Raw genomic sequence first — 22,775 nt, 5'->3', positions numbered from 1 at the left:
GTGCAGAAACCCTCTCACCGCCTTACACAGCCCAGTGCAGACAGCTTCTTCTCTGTGTGATACTGTATAATACAGCAGCTGTCTGCACTGAACAGTGTTGCACAGTGATAGGAAGCTGTCTCTGTATAACACTGTTCAGTGCAGACAGCTTCTTCTCTGTGTGATACAGGTGTCCCCGCTTTTCGAACGTTCGCTTTACGAAACCTCACTGTTACTAAAGACCTACATTAGTACCCTGTTTTCGCTTTCAGAAGGTGTTTTCACCGTTACAAAAAAAAGCGCGCGATAAAAGGCAGCCACTCTCCCCCAGATTCAGAATGGCATTCTCGCCGGCATTGCTTAAACACATGCCTGTGAGCAGTCGTTTGCAAGATGAGTTCTATGGTATCGGAAAAGCCTAAAAGAGCTCGTAAGAGTGTTACACTTAGTGTAAAACTAGACATAATTAAGCGTCTTGATCGTGGTGAACGAAGTAAGGACAAAGTGAGTTTGGCTTGTGGAAGCTGACGAACATGATGTTGAAGAGGTTTTGGCATCCCATGACCAAGATCTGATAGATGAAGAGCTGATGCAATTGGAAGAAAAAAGGATAACAATCGAAACCGAATGAGTAATGTTAAAGTACGACTTTAATTTTGAAAGGGTACGTCGGTTTAGGGGATATTTGCAGGATGGTTTGAGTCCTTACAAAGAACTGTATGATAGAAAAATGGGCGAGGCTCAGCAGTCAAGCAAGCCTTCCACATCAGCCACAGCAGACGACGAACCTCGACCTTCGACATTGAGGCAGGGAGAGATAGAAGATGACCTGCCTGCCCTAATGGAAACAGACGATGACAAGATGACACCCCAGTGTCCCACCACCCCAACCCCCAAGGAACGGACAGATACCAATTCGCAGGGAATGCAACGGTAGTCGGGAGGCACACAGCACATCTTTAAGAAAAAAGCCGAAATAAACATGCTAATTAATTAGGTGCCGCCAACACGTAATTGTCCGCCCAGATCAGAGACGACACAATCGGAAATCGGCACTGATCTGGGACGACAATTACGTACCGGGCGGCACCTAATTAATTAGCATGTTTGTTTCGGCTTTTTTCTTAAAGATGTGCTATGTGCCTCCCGGCTACCGCTGTACCCCTGCATGCCTCGCGGCAATGTATCACTCGGCGGCCTGGAGGGTGGGGGCCACTGCACCACCCAACCTGCGACGACTCAGCCTAACACACCATTATCAGTGTGCTCAGCGCTGAACCAATTCCAGTAAGTGATACTACACTGTACATACATTATTTCTACTTTATATCGGCTGTGTACTTTTACATGTTATTTGGTAGATTTGGCAGCTTTATAGGTTACTGGAGAGCGCTTGCGCCGTGTTTTTGCCAACAGCGCTTGTGTGAGATTTTCTGCCGACGGCGCTTGCGTGAGATTTTCGGTACAGGGAACAGTGCAGCAATGATTGTGGAAAAGTATTTCTACTTTATATAGGTTGTGTATTTATCATATCATTCCTGCTTTTACTATATGTTACTGTTATTTTAGGTTTTATGTGAGGTGTTATTTGGCATGATTTGACAGGTTATTTTTTGGTCTGCGAACGTTCACAAAATTTTCCCATATAAATAAATGGTAATTGCTTCTTCGCTTTATGACATTTCGGCTTACGAACCGTTTCATAGGAACGCTCTACCTTCGGATGGCGGGGGAAACCTGTACTGTACAATGCAGAAGCCGTCTGCACTGAACATTGTTAGAAAGAGAGAGGAAGCTGTCTGCACAAAACATGGGGGAAGGGGAGAGGGGAGGTAGAGACATGGGGGAAGGGGAGAGGGCAGGTAGATTCATGGGGCAGGAGAGAGGGCAAGTAGAGACGGGGGAGGGAAGAGGGCAGGTAGAGATGGGGGCAGGGGAGAGGGCAGGTAGATTCATGGGGGCAGGGGAGAGGGCAGGTAGAGACGGGGGAAGGGGAGAGGGCAGGTAGAGACGGGGGAAGGGGAGAGGGCAGGTAGATTTATGGGGCAGGAGAGAGGGCAAGTAGAGACGGGGGAGGGAAGAGAGCAGGTAGAGATGGGGGCAGGGGAGAGGGCAGGTAGATTCATGGGGGCAGGGGAGAGGGCAGGTGGAGACGGGGGAAGGGGAGAGGGCAGGTAGAGACGGGGAAGGGGAGAGGGCAGGTAGAGACAGGGAAGGGGAGAGGGCAGGTGGAGACGGGGGAAGGGGAGAGGGCTGGTAGAGACGGGGAAGGGGAGAGGGCAGGTAGAGGCAGGGGAAGGGGAGAGGGCAGGTATAGATGGGGGAAGGGGAGAGGGCAGGTATAGATGGGGGAAGGGGAGAGGGCAGGTAGAGACGGGGGAAGGGAGAGGGCAGGTAGAGACGGGGGAAGGGGAGGGGGCAGGTAGAGACGGGAAGGAGAGGGGGCAGGTAGAGACGGGAAGGAGAGGGGGCAGGTAGAGACGGGAAGGAGAGAGGGCAGATAGAGACAGGGGAAGGAGAGAGGGCAGGTAGAGGTGGGGGAAGGAGAGAGGGCAGGTAGAGACAGGGGGAAGGGGAGAGGGCAGGTAGAGACAGGGGAAGTGGAGAGGGCAGGTAGAGACATGGGGGAAAGGGAGAGGGCAGGTAGAGACATGGGGGCCAGGGAGAGGGCAGGTAGAGACATGGGGGCAGGGGAGACGGCAGGTAGAGACAGGGGGAAGGGGAAAAGGCAGACATGGGTAGGGGAGAGGGAAGATGGAAACATGAGGGAAGGAGAGTGGGAAGATGGAGTCAAGAGGCTGGAGGGAGATAACTAGGGTCACAAAGGCTTCAAGTGCTGGAATCTGATAGGTAAGGAAAGTGATAATGGAAATTACTCGGGGGAGATGAAAGGCAGATGCAACCAGATGGGGGAGGAATTCAGTTGGTCATTGAATCAGACAGCATAGAAAATGACCTTTCGTTCCAACTGCTTCACAATGACCAAGATGCTTATCCATGTTAGTCTCATTTGTCTGCATTTGGTCCAAATCCCTCTCAACCTTTCCTATTGATGTACCTGTCTTACTGACTTTAAAAGGCTTAGCCACTTCCTCTGGAAGCTCATTCCATAGACATACCACACTCCGTAAAACTGTTGCTCCTCTTGTTCCTTTTAAGCCTCTTCCCTCTTAAGTTAAACCTAAACCCTTTTGTTCTTGATTCTCCAACACTATGAAAATGACTGAGTGCAATCAAGAAGAGAAAGAAAAATCAGTGAGCGGGACCCAAAGGGAATTGCTGTATTCCCTCAAAGTGGCAAGAAAGGTGGATAGGGTAACTTGCTCTCATAGTCTGGCCATTAGAATGGGAAGTCATGCTGCACTTGCATTCAACATTGATCAGGCAGTATTATTGTGCACAATTCTGGTCACAAAACTACAGGAAGGATGTGGTAACAACAGAGGGAATGCAGAAGAGATTCTCCAGAATGTTGATTAGAATTAAGAACTATAGTTGTAAGAGATCGGATAGGCTGGATTTAGTCCCACTAGAATATACAAGGCTGAGGGCTGACCTATAGTCAGAACCATTTTGGGATGGTCGAGAACTAAGAGAGCACAGACAATAGGAAAGAAACTTAAAGGGATCTGAGGGGTAAGATCTTCATACAGAGGATGGTGATGATATGGAATGACATGATTATAATTTTAAAGGCAGATGGATAAAAGCCTGGAGCAGGGAAATGGGATTAGTGTAGATAGGCATCACAGACAGCTTGGATAAGGTGAGCCGAAAGGCCTGCTTCTGCACTGAGTGTTTCGATGAAAAAGTAGGAACTATCGACAAGTTAACTTGACGGCAGTGTAACTGAAAATGCAAGCATTCATCTTTAAGGAAATAGCAGGACTGAGAAACTAACAGGATTAGGCAGCTATGAATGAGAAATCATGTTGGATAAAACTACTAGAATTTTTGATGTTCTGGTTGAGAATAGATAAAGTAATATACTGTAGACGTCAGCAGGGGTAGCAATGTCAAACCAATTCCACTATGTTATATGACCGTTCATCCAAGTTCAGTACCCTAAACCCAGTTTTCCCCACATTACATTTGATCTTTTCAGCCAATTGAACCTGTGTTAGCATAGACTGAATATGGGCTATCACATTATCTTAAGTGGGGAAAATTTACACGTTGCAAAAGCATAGAACATAGAAATCTACAGCACATTACAGGCCCTTCAGCTCAGAATGTTGTGTCAACCATGTAACCTAGTTATAAATAGGAAAAAGTTAGCAGGCAGGTACAATGGTAGTCTATCAGGGACACAAATTACACATTGCCCTTTAATGCAAAAGGATTAAAGTTTAGAAATTGGGAAACATTGTTAGAATTCCAACAGGTACAATTGAGGCTGCACATGGAGTAATGCAGTTCTGGTTTTCTGATTTAATAAGGATACAGTCACATTGGGGAGAAGATAAGTGCTTGAACGATCAAGGAATTGAGGCTTGTAGGGAAACGGCACAGAAGAGGAGATGAGTTCTGGGCCAGAGCAGCCATAATCATATTGAATGGTGGGACAGACTTGAGGGAAAATGGCTTATTCTGCTTTGTTTTTTGTTCTAATGTGTTTTCTTACAATCCATCATAAATTAATCAGTTTTAGACTGTATGGAGTCTACATCTGTCTTCACCTCCAATGCACTGGAGGAACTCAATGGCAGCATTTGTGGAGAGAAATGAACAATTGCTGTTTCAGGCCAAGACCTTTCATCTGGACTGGAAAAAAGAGAGAAGCTCGTAGAGAAAGGTGGGGGGGGGGAGAATAAGTGGAGCAGCAGGTGGCAGGTGATAAGTGAATCCAGGGGAGGAGGGAGATGGACAGGTGAGGAAGGAACGAGAGTGGCTATGATGTCAGAAACTGGGAGGAGATAGCTTGAAATAACAAAGGGCTGAACAAGATGGAATTTCATAGGAGATGACAGTGGGCACGGAATAAAGGGAAAGGGGTGGGAAGGGGAACCAGTGGGAGATAGACAGATAGAGGGGAGAGGAAAGAGATGGGTGATGGGGTCATGAAAAGAAAGGAATAGTATAGAGAGGGGTGGTTATCAAGTTAGAGGGATCAATGTTCGTGCAATCAGGTTGGAGACTACAAAGACATAGCATAAGGTGTTGTCCTTTAATCAGCACCTAGCTTTGACTCAGTAGTGAAGGCAGCAGTGAACAGATATGTTGGTGTGGGAATGGGCTGGCCACCGGGAGATCATTGCTAGTATACTGGATGGAGCAAAAGTCTTCAACAAAGCAATCCTCCATTCTGTGTCGGGTCTCACCAATGAGCACCAGCTTGAATAAAAAATGCCAATGGATTCACATGCAAATGGAAGGGCTACTTAGGGCCCTGAACGGTGGTGAGGGAGGACATGTAGGGGCAAGTGTAACACTTACCACGGTTGCAGGGATAAATGCCTAGAGGGTGTCAGTGGGGAGGAACAAGTGGACAAGGGAGTGATTTCTGCAAAAAAGGGAGAGGAGGGGACGGGAAGATGTTCATGGCACTGGGATCCAACTGGAGATGGAGCATAAGATTATGGTGGAGACAAGTGCACAGGGAAAACCCATGACTGTGGTAGTGAGTCTAGGTGAGTATATGATCGAGGAGATGGAGGGCAGCAAAGATCACAAAGGGAGAGCAGTGAGAGAGGATCTCATGGAACTCCTGTCGAAGAGAAGAGAAAAACTTCTTCAAGATAGGCATTCCTCGAAGGGACTTTGCAGTGGAACAGCAAAATAGAGACAGATTACTGGAATCTGGAGCAACACACAAAAGAGCCAAAAGAACTCACAGAACACAATATGTAGTGAAGGGCACATGGCTGTGACTACAAGTCTCGGGCTCCCCAGTTCCTTCGTGTGTTGCTCCAGGTTCCAGCACCTTGTGTCTCAACTTGTCTTCACCAGTCCTTTTTTCATAGATGTTGACTGTCCCACTGAGTTTCTCCAACATTTTATCTGTTGCTCATTATTTGAATGGTGATAGATGGAGAAAAGTGCAAATAGGAATTTAAGAAGCATTAGTATGCTGACTATTATGGCAAGTTGTTTTGACTTCAGGTACACAACATCTTGCCACAAATATATAAGGCACTGGTAAAACCACGCTTACAGGATAGACTGTCAGTTTGGCCTCCTTATGAAGAAAAGAATCCACTTGCGTTAGTTAGTGCATTGAAGTTTCACTGGACACATTTCTGGGATGACAGTAGTGTCATATGTGGACAGATTAAGTCCATTGGTCTGGTATTCACTAGAGTTGGAAGAATGAGCAGTGAATAATAATAAAGCATACTAAATTCTAACAGGACCAGATATGCTGACTGTAGCAAAGATGTTCAGGAAAGGGTAAGGGGTCTGAGTTAAGGGTCATGGTTTCAAGATAAAGGAATCCATATAGAACTGAAATGAGGAGAAATGTCTTCACTCAGATGTGGTGACCTCTTCCTCAGAAGGCTGTAGAGGACCTGTTGCTGAATATATTTAAGAAATGAATAGATTTCTATTCACAAAGGCATCAAGGGGACAAAGGCATAAAGGGAGGGAGGGGGATATAGCATTTAGATAGGTCATAGTCACTGCTCCTATTCCACTACCCAGAACCCATTTCGATACCAGCCTAATTTTACTTCACTTTCCATGGCTTTAGTTGCTCTGTTCTGAACCTCTTCTCCCCATCCCCTACCCCTAGAACTCTATCAATCCCAATCAAATCACTCTCTCCTCATTATGTTAGACCACAGACCAATAGACATGGAAGCAGAATAAGGCCATTCAGTCCATCAAGAATGCTCAACCATTTGATCATGGCTGATTTAATATCCCTTACAATCCCATTCTCCTGCCTCCTCCCTGTAACCTTTGATGCCCTTAGTAATCAAGAACCTATCAATCTCCACTGACTTGGCCTCCACAGTTAACTGTGGCAATTAATTACATAGATTCACCAACCCCTGGCTAAAGAAATTCCTCCTCATCTCTGTTCAAAGAGGATGTCCTTGTATTCTGAGGCTACGCCCTCTGGTCCTAGACTCTCCCACTATTGGAAGCATCCACATCTAGGGCTTTCAATATTCAGTAGGTATTCTTCTAAACTCCAGCAAGAACAGGCCACTAGCCATCAAATGCTCCTCACACATTAACCATTTCATTCCTGGGATCACTCTCACGGGAAGTTGTTGGAATTGATTCTTAGGGATGAGGTTACAGAGTACCTGGAGGCACATGACAAGATAGGCCAAATGCAGCCTGGTTTCCTGAAAAGAAAATCCTGCTTGACAAAGCTACTGCAATTCTTTGAGGAAATTACATTCGTACAAGCAGGGTAGACAAAGGAGATGTAGTAGATGTGGTATACTTGGATTTTCAGAAGACCTTTGACAAGGTGTTGCACATGAGGCTGCTAAGCAAGATAAAAGCCCATGGAATTACAGGGAAGTTACTAGAATGGGTGGAGCATTGGCTGGTCGGCAGAAAACAGAGAGTGGGAATAAAGGGATCCTATTCTGGCTGGCTGCCAGTTACCAGTGGAATTCCACAGGGGTTGGTGTTGGGACCACTGCTTTTCATGACATATGTCAATGATTTGGTCTATGGTATTAATGGATTTGTGGCTAGATTTGCCCATGATACAAAGTTAGTTGGAGAAGCGGGTAGTGTTGAGGAAACAGAGAGCCTGCAGAGAGAAAACAACAGGAATTCTGCAGATGCTGGAAATTCAAGCAACACACATAAAAGTTGCTGGGGAACGCAGCAGGCCAGGCAACATCTCTAGGAAGAGGTGCAGTCGACGTTTCAGGCCAAGACCCTTCGTCAGGACTAACTGAAGGAAGAGTGAGTAAGGGATTTGAAAGTTGGAGGGGGAGGGGGAGATCCAAAATGATAGGAGGAGGGGGAGGGATGGAGCCAAGAGCTGGACAGGTGATAGGCAAAAGGGATACAAAAAGATCATGGGACAGGAGGTCCGGGAAGAAAGATGGGTGGGGGGGGGGAAGCCCAGAGGATGGGCAAGGGGTATATTCAGAGGGAGAAAAAGGAGAGTGAGAGAAAGAATGTGTGTATAAAAATAAGTAACAGGTGGGGTACGAGGGGGAGGTGGGGCATTAGCGGAAGTTAGAGAAGTCAATGTTCATGCCATCAGGTTGGAGGCTACCCAGACGGAATATAAGGTATTGTTCCTCCAACCTGAGTGTGGCTTCATCTTTACAGTAGAGGAGGCCGTGGATAGACATGTCAGAATGGGAATGGGATGTGGAATTAAAATGTGTGGCCACTGGGAGATCCTGCTTTCTCTGGCGGACAGAGCATAGGTGTTCAGCAAAGCGATCTCCCAGTCTGCGTCAGGTCTCGCCAATATATAGAAGGCCACATCGGGAGCACCGGACGCAGTATATCACCCCAGCCAACTCACAGGTGAAGTGTTGCCTCACCTGGAAGGACTGTTTGGGGCCCTGAATGGTGGTAAGGGAGGAAGTGTAAGGGCATGTGTAGCACTTGTTCCGCTTACACGGATAAGTGCCAGGAGGGAGATCAGTGGGGAGGGATGGGGAAGGGGGAACGAATGGACAAGGGAGTCGCGTAGGGAGCGATCCCTGCGGAATGCAGAGAGAGGGGGGAGGGAAAGATGTGCTTAGTGGCGGGATCCCGTGGGAGGTGGCGGAAGTTACGGAGAATAATATGTTGGACCCGGAGGCTGGTGGGGTGGTAGGTGAGGACCAGGGGAACCCTATTCCTAGTGGGGTGGCGGGAGGATGGAGTGAGAGCAGTACATCTGTTCTTCCTTCAGTTAGTCCTGACGAAGGGTCTCAGCCTGAAACGTCGACTGCACCTCTTCCTAGAGATGCTGCCTGGCCTGCTGCGTTCACCAGCAACTTTTATGTGTGTAGCCTGCAGAGAGACTTAGATAGTTTAGGGGAATGGGCAAAGAAGTGGCAAATGAAATACAATGTTGGAAAGTGTATGGTCATGCACTTTGGTGGAAGAAATAAACGGACAGACTATCATTTAGACGGGGAGAGAATTCAAAACGCAGAGATGCAAAGGGACTTGGGAGATATCTTAAAGGTTAACCTCCAGGTTGAGTCAGTTGTGAAGAAGGCAAACGCAATGTTAGCATTCATTTCTAGAGGTATAGAATATAAGAGGAGGGATGTGATGTTGAGGCTCTATAAAGCACTTATGAGACCACAACTGGAGTATTGTGTGTAGTTTTGGGCTCCTTATTTTAGAAGGAATATACTGACATTCAGAGAAGATTCACAAGGATGATTCCAGGAATGAAAGGGTTACCGTATGAGAAACGTCTGGCAGCTCTTGGGCTGTATTCCCTGGAGTTCAGGAAAATGAGGGAGGGATCTCATAGAAACATTCCGAATGTTAAAAGGCCTGAACAGGTTAGATATAGCAAAGTTATATCCCATGGTAGGGGTTTCTAGGACAAGAGGGCACGACTTCAGAATTGAAGGACGCCCATTTAGAACTGAGATGCAGAAAAATTACTTTAGTCAGAGGGTGGTGAATCTGTGGAATTTGTTGCCACGACTGGCTGTGGAGGCTAAGTCACTGGGTGTATTTAAGGCAGAGATAGAAAGGTTCTTGATTAGCCAGGGCATCAAAGGATATGAGGTGAAAGCAGGGGAGTGGGGATGACTGGAAGAATTGGATCAGCCCATGATTGAATGGCGGAGCAGACTTGATGGGCTGAATAGCCTACTTCTGCTCCTATACTTACTGTCTTATGAACTTCCTCTAGGCCTTCTCCAATGTCAGCACACCTTTTCTTAGACATGGTGCCCAAAACTGCTCAGAATACTCCAAATGTGGTCTGACCAATGCCTCAGCATTACATCCTTACTTTTATATTCTAGTACTCTACCAAAGTGCATGACCATACACTTATCTTCACTGTATTCCATATGCTTCTTCTTTGCCCATCCTCCTAATTTGTCCAGGTCCTTCTGCAGACTTCCTGTTTCCTCAACACTACCTGCTACTCCACCAGGCACAAGGACAGTTTCCAACCCACTGTTATAAATCTACAACTAAATTCCATAGTGCAATTTAACACCCCTTGACCTTACAAAACACATACCTTGTTACAACCTTGCACCTCATTGTCTACCTGAACAGCACTTTCTTCTGCACTGTTACTGTTTTACAGTGTACCTCACAATGCAATGTAGTGAATTCATCTGTATGTACAGTATGCAAGACAAGTTTTTCCTCTGTACCCCATTGTACATGGACAATAATAAACCAATTTACACCTCATGTCCCCTTTAAATCATTTCCCTTAAACCCATATCCTCTCGTTTTAGACTTCCCTACCCTGGAAAAATGATTGAGACAATTCACCTGATCTATACCCCTCGCCTCTCACGTTTTTTTTCCATACCATTATTTGGTCACTCTTTACCCTCCCATTCTCCAAAGTAAAAAGCTCAATATATCTAGTCTATTCTGATAACACAAAGCCCTGCAGCCACAGCAATGTATGTCTACGTCTCTCTGTTCTACAACTTGCCAGGACCCAGGGAATGTGCAAGTCCAGACATGATACTATGGTTTTCAGCATTATCACGTTTTATAAATTCCCTCCCAACTAAGCCTCTTGCACTAAGGCAACCCAGTTAATACTGGGAATGTTAAAATCCCCAATAACTTCAACTCCTTTGCTTATCCACCGTTCTGCTTTCTTCCAGCTTATAACTGGTCTCACTCTGTCCCATTGCCTTACAAAAAACCTAATGTATCCTGTTTTCTTCCCATAGCTCTGTATTTATCCAAATCTAATTTGACTTTATTTTCCACAGTTCCATGTACCAGTTCCAATCTATTCCCACTAGCCTGCTGTCACCTATAGCTGATTGCAAACAAAAATAAACCCCACCATCCTTCCGTAGACATGTATCAACCCAACTCCAATTCTGATGCCCGATCTCTCCTAGTTTTACATCAATTTCACTTCAACCTATAATTCCAATCTTTCCCCAGTAGTCTATCTCACTTTCATACTCTCTCATAATATTGTCCCAAATGTATCCCATTTTCTACTCACCCTGCTGTTCAACTATTTCAAACTAATCCATTTGTTCAGATCTCTCCCCATTACTTTTGCATCATTTCCTTTCCAATCTCCCATCATCTATCCCACTCTCACCTCACAAGTTTGCCTATGGTATTAAATTAGGGTACTTGTTGATAGTGGGTTAAACAATGAATTACAAGGAGTTAATTAGTTAGGGGGAATGGGCTGAGGAGTGGCAATTAGATTTCAATTTAGATGTAATGGGCTGCTGACGATGGTGGTAGCAGATACGACAGGGTCTTTTAAGAGACTTCTGGACTCGTGGAGCTTAGGAAAATAGAGGGCTATGGATAACCCTAGATAATTTCTAAGTAAAAAATGTTCGGTACAGCAATGAGGGCCGAAGGGCTTATATTGTGCTGTAGATTTTTTATGTTTCTATGTGTGTGAAGTGACTTATTTTGGACAATAATATCAGGGTAGGACCTATACAGTGATGGTAGGGCACTGGCCAGTTTTGAGGAACAGAGGGACCTGGGAATACGCAGTTTGCTGAAAATAGTCACAGAAGGAGACAGGAAGGTGAAGAAGGCATTTGGCATGCTAGCCTTCATCAGTCAGGGCACTATTTAGGAATAAAGACATTATGTTGCAAAATTAATATTATAAGACATCAGTGAGGCACATATGGAATTCTATGCACAGTTTTAGTAGCCCTGTAACAGGAAAGACATTGTCAAGCAGAGAGGGTGCAGAAGAGATTTATGAGGATGCTGCCTGAACTAGAGGGCCTGATTATAGGAAGAGGTTGGCCACACTGGATCTTTATTGCTTTAGAGTGCAGGAGAATGAGAGGTAACCTCACAGAAGTTTATAAAAACAGGAGAGCTGAAAAATGCATAGCCATAGGCTTTTCTCCATGATTGGGAAGTCCAAGACTAGAGAGTACAGATACAAGTGTAGCTCCCTGGTAAGCCTCAGGCTCGCTCAACTCACTTTCATCTAGGGGAAGCAGCCTTCGGCCCCGCAAAACTAGGTAATCAAGTTTGTGTGGATACTGTGTGATGTACCCCACCCCGCCAAATAACAGACAATACACCATATGCGATTAAGTGATTACAATGATATTACTGGAACTATGTAATTAATAGAGATAAAATATAAAAGGAAATTAAAGGGTGCCAAACTTATCAACCACTTCGTGGACAACCGTTGGAGCTCAAGTAACGGAGTCCTCTTTCCACCATTCGATCCCCTCCGACCCCCTCGACCCGCCGCCTGGGACCAACCACAGTGGTCAACCAGACGCTCCACACGAGTCTGTCTCCATCTCCTCTCCTCGCTGAAGACCCTGGGCCTCTGACTCCCGCTTGGGGTCAGACCCGTCGGCCAGCTTACAGCATCGCGTCCACTCTCTCTGTCCCCATCGCGCCTTCTGCCCCAAAGCCCATGCATCACAATAGCTTACAGACACACAAGAAAGAGTAACATCTATCCCAATTGGGTAGCAAATGAATACAACTCTCTTTATAACCCAAACAAGCTGCTAGAGAGAGAACTTTCTCGGCAGTTAACATATCAAAGAAGCCACTTTGATTAGCCTACGCAGTAACATAAAAGAAGAAACCCCTTACACAAGATAAGAGAGAAGGAAATAGTTGGAATGGGTACAATTGCAACATTTAAGAAGCATTTGGATAAGTACATGGAGGAAAAGGGTGTGGAAGGTTATGGGCTGAGCATGGGCAACTTGAACTAGCAGAAAAGATGCTGTGGTCAGCATGGGCCAGCTGAACCAAAAGGCCTGTTTCCATGCTGTATTACTCTATACCATCTGAGAACTATCCCCTCTGGATACCAATCATAATCTGATCAAACACTCATTGTATAGTATGAATCTGAATCTGCTGGCCTACTCTCATTCCCAAACTATTCCAAGTGGGCCCTTTATCAATCCGAAACCCATTCCACAGTTTATCTTTCTTGGTAGTCCTTTTATATCAGGGGTCCCCAACCTTTTTTGCACCACAGACCGGTTTAATATTGACAATATTCTTGCGGACTGGCCGATCGGCGGCGGGGGGGGGGGGATGTTCAAGTAGGCTTAAACTCACCTCAACATGTCTTTTACAGTTAGGGTTGCCAACTTCCTCACTCCCAAATAAGGGACAAAAGTAGCAGTCGAATTCGGGACAGTGTGTACCCCGAGTAAGACTACCATGGCCATGAGAGGTGTATGGAGGGATATGGTCCAACTGATATGGTATGCAGGTCAGTGGGACTAGGCAGAAAATGGTTCGGCACAGCCAAGAAGGGCCAAAACGCCTGTTTCTGTGCTGTAGTTTTTATGGTTTCTATGAAGCCTTGCGCAGGCACCTGTGTGCGCATATGTGACGTGCGCATGTGCGTACATGCTGATTTTTTTTTCCACAAATCGGTTTTGTCTTAATCTTCCCGACTACACTGTACATACATTATTTCTACTTTATATAGGCTGTGTATTTATCATATCATTCCTGCTTTTACTATATGTTAGTGTTATTTTAGGTTTTATATATTATTTGGAATGATTTGGTAAGTTATTTTTTGGGTCTGGGAATGCTCAAAAATTTTTCCCATATAAATTAATGGTAATTGCTTCTTCGCTTCACGCCATTTCAGCACAAAAGGTTTCACAGGAACTCTACCTTAGTGGGGGAAATATGGGACAAGGGCAGTCCCGTATGGGACAAACCAACTTAGCCCAATATACCGGATGTCCCGGCAAATACAGGACAGTTGGCAACCCTATGTTCAAGTTCAACAGTGCGTGACAGGGAATGAGGAAAGGTGCAGCTGACTCATATCATTTCCTCGTGGCCCGGTAGCACATGCTTTGCGGCCAGGCGGTTGGGGACCGCTGCTTTATATAAAGTGAGAGGAAGCAATTCTAACAATGACCTGGGAGAGGCAAGGGTCAAGCTATATTAGATTTTTGTCAGAAGCAATAAGCAAGATTTAGCCAACAGACTAACAGCGTGCAAATATTTATCACAATATGACTAACTTTAGAGTTGTGCTTAAAAGCAAGAAATTCAAAACAGCCTCTAAAAATTCCAGAGCTAAGCAAGCTTAACTTCCTCGTATTGATTCAACCTACAATAAACTAGGAAAACTTGTCAGTCTAAAATAACAGTAGAACAATGGAATGAATACAACAATCATTTACTACAAAATTAAATAGGTGTATACTCCCTAACCACAGGGTCTTTATGAAATAAAAACAGTCTTTGATTAAAATAGTGAAACTAAAGGAAGGCAACAACTTGCAGATCCTGCAAAAGATAAAAAGAATTGGAGGTGATAGAACAAGTAGAAAGGGGCAGAAAAAGTGAATTTAATTAAAAAATCGCAAAGAACATCAAAACCAACACCAGCTGTTTTTACAACTGTATTAGCTGTGGGTGGTCAGAAACATTCTGGGTCCTTAAAGATAGATGATGCTGATATTGTAAAGGAAAGTAAAGAGACACTTGGACACATTGAATTATGTTCATCAAAGCTAACCGTGCAAGAACAGGACAATGGTCCCGACATGCTAAGAACCAATGCTGATGAAAGACATGATCTCACAAATCCCAAAACAATAAGGACTAAAAGGAATTTGCCCAGGGCTTTAAAAAAGTGGTGACAGCACTATAAATGTTTTCACTATAACTTACAAAAACCGCTCATTTCAGATTTATTTGTCCCATGTACATTGAAACATACAGTAAATATCTCTATACCCATGACTGTGTGGCTAGGCATAGCTCAAATACCATCTATAAATTTGCTGATGATACAACCATTGTTAGTAGAATCTCAGATGGAGACGAGAGGGTGTACAGGAGTGAGATGTACCGACTAGTGGAGTGATGTCACAGCAACAACCTTGAACTCAATGCCAGTAAGACGAAAGAGCTGACTGTGGACTTCAGGACGGGCAAGACAAAGGAACACATACCATTCCTCAGAGGGATCAGAAGTGGAAAGAGTGAGCAGTTTCAAGGTCCTGGGTGTCAAGATCTCTGAGGACCTAACCTGGCCCCAACATATCGATGGAACTATAAAGAGGGCAAGACAGCAACTATACTTCATTAGGAGTTTGAAGAGATTTGCTATGTCAACAAAAACACTCGAAAACCTCTATAGATGGACCATGGAGAGCATTCTGACAGGCTGCATCACTGTCTGGTACGGGGGTGGGGGGGCTACTGCACAGAACCAAAAGAAGCTGCAGAGGGTTGTAAGTTTAGTCGGCTCCATCTTGGGTACTAGCCTACAAAGTACCCAGGACACCTTCAAGGAGCGGTGTCTCAGAAAGGATCCCCAGCACCCAGGGCATGCCCTTTTCTCATTGTTACCATCAGGTAGGAAGTACAGAAATCTGAAGGCACACACTCAACGATTCAGGAACAGCTTCTTCCCCTCTGCCATCCAATTCCTAAATGGACATTGAACCCGTGAACACTACCTCACTTTTTAAATATATATTATTTCTGTTTTTGCACGAATTTTAATCTAGTCAATACACATATACTGTAATTGATTTATTTACTTTTACTTTTTTTCTTCTATATTATGTATTGCATTGAACTGCTGCTGCCAAGTTAACAAATTTCACGTCACATGACGATAATAATAAACCTGATTCTGATTCTGAAATGTATCGTTTGTGTTAACAGCCAAAACACTCTTGACCTAGTGTCACCACACTTTCAGCACCAACAGATCATGTCCACAGTACCCAGCAGAACAAAACAGAATGCTCCTGTCTCGTACATACACATTAACCCAGTCAGTCCTAACACATTGTCTTTGCCAATAGAGGTATTTACCAAAACTTGCAATATCTCTGTAAGGTAATGCTGCAGACCAGCACAGTCCAGGCTGGTTGAGGGATGCACTGAGGGTGCAGCCAACACAAAGTCTCTGTGGGGAAGTACCACAGTTTACGCTCCTTCCACTACTGAACACAGAGAGGCTGAGTCTGGTAAGGAAGCTCCTCAAACTCTAAAATGCTATCACCCCAGACGGCCATATGAGTGAAAATGGTGCTACAATTTTGACATAACAATAAGTTAACACTGAATTTAAGGACCATGAATCTAAAAGTTTTGTACCATTTGTTCGTTTGTATATTTTTTTATTATGAAAAAGTCTATTTTTGAAAAAAAAATTTACAAAGTTGAGAGAAGGTAGGCAGAAAGAGAATTAGACAAAGCTAGGGTGGGTGAGGTGAAGAGCAGGGCTCTTCAAGGCAATCAGACTGAAGTGGAACAATGGTTTGGCCAATGAGAATGCAATGACAAATTAGTTGTGCAGTTCCTGTAGTGTTGTGAAGGGGCTCCAGCTCCAGTCAGTTCTTGCTTCGCTTCATCCCTCTACTTCTTTACACTGACTATCTCCCCTTTCTATTTTTCAGTCCAAAACACTGACAATCTACCTCCTTCCATAGATGCTGCCTGGCCTGCTTTGATGCTGCAGATCTTTACGTGCCTGAACCCAGTTCTGATGGAAACTTTTAAAATCATGAGATGGTATAGGTAGAGTAGACAGACAGTATCTTTTCCCCAGGGTCAAAATATCGAATACTGGAGAGCATGTATTTGAGCTGAGAGGGATAATTTCAAAGAAGATGTATATTACTTTAATTTTAGGTAATCCTCCCCTCTGGGTAGTATTCTTCTCCAGCCAGCTTTAGGGAGACCTACGGTACAACTCCATTAGAAAGATTGCACCTTTCTTAGTCAACACAACTGAATTAACACGACTGAATCGTCCTGAGGACAGGAAAATTTTTAATTGGGGAAGGGCAAATTATGAGGCTATAGGGCTAGAACTTGCGGGTGTGAATTGGGATGATGTTTTTGCAGGGAAATGTACTATGGACTATGGACATGTGGTCGATGTTTGGGGATCTCTAGCAGGATGTTAGGGATGAATTCGTCCCAGTGAGGAAGATAAAGAATGGTAGGGTGAAGGAACCATGGGTGACAAGTGAGGTGGAAAATCTAGTCAGGCGGAAGAAGGCAGCATACACAAGGTTTAGGAAGCGAGGATCAGATGGGTCTATTGAGGAATATAAGGTAGCAAGAATGGAGCTTAAGAAGGGGCTGAGAAGAGCAAGAAGGGGGCATGAAAAGGCCTTGGCGAGTAGGGTAAAGGAAAACCCCAAGACATTCTTCAATTATGTGAAGAACAAAAGGATGATAGGAGTGAAGGTAGGACCGATTAGAGTAAAGGTGGGAAGATGTGCCTGAAGGCTGTGGAAGTGAGTGAGGTCCTCTTCGGTATTTACCAATGAGAGGGAACCTGATGACAGTGAGGACAATATGAGTGAGGATGATGTTCTGGAGCATGTTGATATTAAGGGAGAGGAAGTGTTGGAGTTGTTAAAATACATTAGGATGGATAAGTCCCCGGGGCCTGACGGAATATTCCCCAGGCTGCTCCACGAGGCGAGGGAAGAGATTGCTGAGCCTCTGGCTAGGATCTTTAGGATCCAGGGAAGTTTGGCCAGGTGGATTCAGAATTGGCTTGCCTGCAGAAGGCAGAGGGTGGTGGTGGAGGGAGTACATTTGGATTGGAGGGTTGTGACTAGTGGTGTCCCACAAGGATCGGTTCTGGGACCTCTACTTTTCGTGATTTTTATTAACGACCTGGATGTGGGGGTTGGTGGTGTTGTAGATAGTGTAGAGGATTCTCAAAGATTGCAGAGAGATATTGATAGGATGCAGAAGTGGGCTGAGAAGTGGCAGATATACATGTCCACAGATCCCTGAAAGTTGCCTCACAGATAGATAGGGTAGTTAAGAAAGCTTACGGGGTGTTAGCTTTCATAAGTCGAGGGATAGAGTTTAAGAGTCGTGAGGTAATGATGCAGCTGTATAAAACTCTGGTTAGGCCACACTTGGAGTACGTATCCAGTTCTGTCGCCTCACTATAGGAAGGATGTGGAAGCATTGGAAAGGGTACAGAGGAGATTTATGGTTTAGAGAGTATGCATTATGATCAGAGATTGAGAGAGCTAGGGCTTTACTCTTTGGAGAGAAGGAGGATGAGAGGAGACATGATAGAGGTATACAAGTATTAAGAAGAATAGATGGAGTGGACAGTCAGCACCTCTTCCCCAGGGCACCACTGCTCAGTAGAAGAGGACATGGCTTTAAGATAAGGGGTGGGAAGTTCAAGGGGGATATTAGAGGAAGGTTTTTTTTTACTCAGAGAGTAGTTGGTGCGTGGAATGCACTGCCTGAGTCAGTGGTGGAGGCAGATACGCTAGTGAAATTTAAGAGACTACTGGACAGGTATATGGAGGAATTTAAGGTGGGGGCTTATATAGGAGGCAGGGTTTAAGGGTCGACACAACATTGTGGGCTGATGGGCCTGTACTGTGCTGTCGTATTCCATGTTCTATGTTAGTCCTGGCCACTCATATTGCCTCAGTAGATGAGCCTTCCAAGGTATCCTCTCTGAATGCAATTCTCCCTGATCAATATTGCAATTACCCTACCTTGTCTACATTCCTCTCCATCTTGTTTGAAATATCAGTACCCTAGAATGTTGAGAGGCTTATGCTGCCCTTACCTGAACTAAATTTCAGTACTGATTACAATATTGTAGTTCTGTGGACTAACAGGGGAAGTAAATGACACCCCTCATCATTTTCCTGATGACTGACAGCAGGCAGATTGGGTGGTAGTAAACTGGATTTGATTTGTCCTCCTTTTGTAAAAAGGCCCTCAGTGGTTTTTCACATCACTGATTACTGATTACTTTCACATTACTGGTGCTCTAACTGTATTGGAACAGGTTGGCTGGAGAGACACTGCTTGTTCTGAAGTGCAAGTCTCCAGCTGAGAGCTCACTAATCCTGTAGCCTTTTCTGAACCCAATGCTCTCAGCCATTCTATGACATCATGTGGAGTTGGCTTGAGATTAGTTCCTGGGATGGCGTGAGAATTTCAAGAGGGCACAGAGATGGATTACCCACCCGGCACTCTGGCCAAAGACAACTACAAGTTTAGCACTGAGATACTGGGCCTTGCCATTGTGGAGTGTGGGCACGGTCTTCCAGTTGCCAGGCCTGTTTCCACTCCATTCCATTTTATCACAATACTGGGGCCACACTGCATTGTGGATAGCTTCTCAGATACACCTTTCAGAATCTCCACTCTTCTATCGGTCATTTGTTAACACATTAATCTGTGACAGATTTTGGTCAATGAGAAACATTTAGAGTTATCAGAGCAGGGTGAGAACTAGAAATCCATGACTAAACAAAAAATACTGATTCCTCAGCAGGCCAGGGCCTTGCCCCCATTTGCATGAAAGTGCGCAGTATCATTCACGCCCTGAGGGTCTACATGCTGGGCTGCTCATCAGTCTCCCACTAACATGCAACCTCCGGAGCCCCAACTGCACTCACTGTGATATTACGCTGGATGCAGGCCGGTCCACTTCCTTGGATCACGCTGTCCAGCACGGTCACATCCTGGCTGTTCTTCTCCTCGAAGCACTTGCGGCGGGCGTTCCTCATGCTCTGCTCGATGTGGGCGAAATTGAAGATGCAGAGGGCAGAGAGCTGCCTGCCGTCCTCGGGTCTGTCGAACAGACCGTAGAGGTCGGGCCCTGGGCCTGGCCACACTGATAGCAAACGTCCGTAGAGGGTGGGGCCCGAGCTGCAGTGTAGCCCAATTTGGATGTAGGACTCTGTCAGCTTGCGGCTCTCAGTGAGCCCCGAGCCCCGGGTCCCAGTCAGTTTGCGGCTTTCGGTGAGCCCTGAGCCCCGAGTCCCGGTGCAGATGCGTGCCAGCAGGCTGCGGGCACGGCCGCCCTTGGCACTGGAGTCAGCGTCGTTGTTGAATGCCAGGTAGGTATAGTTTCGGTAATTGAAGGCGTGGACAAAGTTCAGCCGGTTCCTAGCCTTGGCCTCGGCTTTGATCTTGAAGACGTTGTCCTCAGACGCGCTGATGTCGTAGGTGAAGAGGCGAGAGAGTTGTCGCCGGTCCAGGGCGCGGATGGCAATCTCGGGCGTGTTCTCGAAGCGCAGGTCTTCGCGGCTGCTGTTAGTGGGAAAGTAACGCGTGCCCAGGCCTGTGTAGGTGGCAGCCACCAGGAGGCGGCTGCCTGATTTCTCGTCCAAACCCGGCAGCACCAGGCCCACGGTGGAGGCCAGAGGGTGGTTGGCTGCCACATACAGCATACTGGGGAAGATGAGGTTGGTGCTGGAGTGGGGAGGGAAGAGCACTGCCTGCTGGCTGACGTTGGCCAGGTCCCGTAGCTGGCAGAACCCCTGGTGCAAGGAGCCACATACCACCAGCAGGCTTTGACTGGGGTCTGCCAGCAGCAACTTGTTGTAGCAGTCGGTGAGGCTGCGCGGATGGACACAACTGACGTTGAAGAGCTGCGGGGCATGGCACAGGGCACTGTCCAGCTCGGGTCCCGTCCTCAGGTGGGCCTCCAGCTGCAGTCCTGGATCCAGCTGGTACACGGCATTCACTGCCCCCAAATACACCCGGGATTCCAAAACCACCAGGTTGTTGGTTCGGCTAGCACTTCGGAAATGCTGGCACACTTTCATGGGCAGTACCAGGGGCGACAACAGCAACAGAGACAGCAGCACTCCATCTGGGAGACCCATCCTGCTCACACCGACTATCATCCTCCGATAATTGGAGACCTCCCCAGAAACTTCGTGTTCCCAACCTCACCTAATCCACAAACTCACGGACTGCTGCTCCTCAGGGGTCCGATACTTTGGCTCCGGACGTTGCTTGGGCGGCTGTGCCAAGTGTCCAACCGGTCCTCGGACTCCCTCCCGCCCAGTCGGTCTTCATCAATCGCCCCTCTACCCCTTCCGGTTCTTCAAAGTGCTGGGACCCCCTGCATCTCCCTCCTGGTGCGGTGCTCTCCCTCTCCTACCCACCTACCCCTCTCCCGAGGCGGTACTCTCTCTCTCTCCCCCTCCTCTCCCGGCGCGGGACTCTCCTCTTCTCTTTTCCCCGATGCGGGAAACACTCTCCCGGAGCTGATTTTCCCCCTTTCTCTTCTCCCCGTATGGGACACTCCTCTCTCTCTCGCTCCGTGCTGTGTCTCTGCGACCGTATACCGCTCCCTCCTCCTGCTCTCTCTTCCAAGCCCACAGGAAGTCTGTTTCCTGTCAGTCCTCTCTCAGCTGAGGCAACGACGAAACGCCGCTCCAACCCACACCAAGTCTAAGGAATAGCGAAGATACCACGGACCTTAGTCCCGGCACCGCACTGGCGGTGAAGCTCCTTCACTGACCGCTCCCTCATTGCCCGCTACCTGTAGTAAACGATATGTCAATCTGTTTCACATCTGTCAGAGACGTAAATGGGCTCTGGCCCATTGGGTCCGCTGCACCAACAACCACCCATTAAACCAACCCCTCAATTCCCTTCGTCCCCAAATAACTCCCAGCAGATTCTTAATTCTGCGGGTGATTTACAGCAGCAGATTAAACTACCAACCCGATCACTTTTGGGATGTTGGAGAAGACAGGAGCACCCAAAGGAAATCACGTCATGGGAAGAATGTGTAAGCTCACATCCCTTGTGTTGGAGGAAACAGCTCTACTATTTGAGTCTGGAATGAGTAGGTGGTGGAAACAGGAAGAGTAACAACATTTAAGAGGCATCTGGACAGGTACTTGAATGAGTAGGAAATGAAAAGATATAGAATTAATGCAAGCAAGTGGGATTAGAATGGAAAGGCATGATGGTTAGCATACACACAGTGGGCCGAAGGGCCTGCTCCCATGCTGTACAGTGATTCTGTGCCGAGAAAGCATTGGCAAATGCAGCAAGTAATTATTATCTTCAGTTTTGATCACCCTGCTGTAGAAAAGAAGTTATTAAGCTGGAAAGAGTGTAGAGAAGATTCATGAGATTATTGCTGGCACTTGAGGGGTGAGTTATGGACAGAGGTTGGGCAGGTTGGGAATTTTTTTCTTGAAGAGTCAGAGAATGAGGGGTGATATTATAGAGGTGTACAGAATCATGAGGCATAGATAGGGTGAATGTGCAGTTTTTTCTTTCCCCCAGGGTTGGAGAATCAAGATCTAGAGGGCATAGATTTAAGGTGAGAAGATAGATATTTAATAGGAACCCAAGGGACAACCTTTTAACCCAGAGGATGATCCGTGTATTGAAGGAGTAGTTGAGGCAGGTTTATTAATGACCTTCAGAAGTTACTTGGATGGGTACATGGAGAGGAATGATTTAGAGGAATATGGGCCAAATGCAAGAAAATGGCTTAGGTGGGAATCTTGGTTGGCATGGGCAATTCGATGAAAGGGTTCACTTCCATGCTGTGTGACTTTATGTTAATTGAAGATTAAGCCTTGATTTTATTGAAATAGCAAGTTCTGAGATAATCAACTGGTAGCATGGTGAGAAGGTGCTTACCCAAGGGGAAGTGGTATTGAGCTAGGGGCCTTAGTTTTAGAGCAAGGAATCACCCATTCTGAGTGGGGGTGATATGGGTATAAGCCAGAATTTCTTCTTTGGGGGAAATGTGAACCTTTGTAATTCTCTTCTGCATGGAATTGTAGAGACAGAGTCAAAGTGCAGAAGTGACAGAGATTTAAGGAACGACAAGGGGCAAGTGGTCTGTGGAGAGTGAGGAAATGACACTAAAGCTGAAACTGGAGCAGCCATGGTCTGAGTATCTGGTGGAGAGC

The 22,775-nt window shown here is 46.1% G+C and overlaps 1 protein-coding gene across 1 annotated transcript in view; it reads right to left on the bottom strand.

Moving 5' to 3' along the window:
• Positions 1 to 21,456, bottom strand: part of plxnd1 (plexin D1) — a 164,214-nt gene extending 142,758 nt beyond the window's left edge. The window contains exon 1 of the mRNA XM_063067742.1: positions 19,500 to 21,456. Coding sequence (XP_062923812.1) covers positions 19,500 to 20,735 — 1,236 coding nt within the window. The 5' untranslated portion in view covers positions 20,736 to 21,456. The remainder of the gene's footprint in view (positions 1 to 19,499) is intronic.
• Positions 21,457 to 22,775: the final 1,319 nt, after the last annotated feature.

Source organism: Mobula hypostoma, chromosome 15 (genome assembly GCF_963921235.1).
Source record: "Mobula hypostoma chromosome 15, sMobHyp1.1, whole genome shotgun sequence".
NCBI classification, from domain to species: domain Eukaryota; kingdom Metazoa; phylum Chordata; class Chondrichthyes; order Myliobatiformes; family Myliobatidae; genus Mobula; species Mobula hypostoma.
This window is presented reverse-complemented; position numbering and strand designations above follow the sequence as displayed.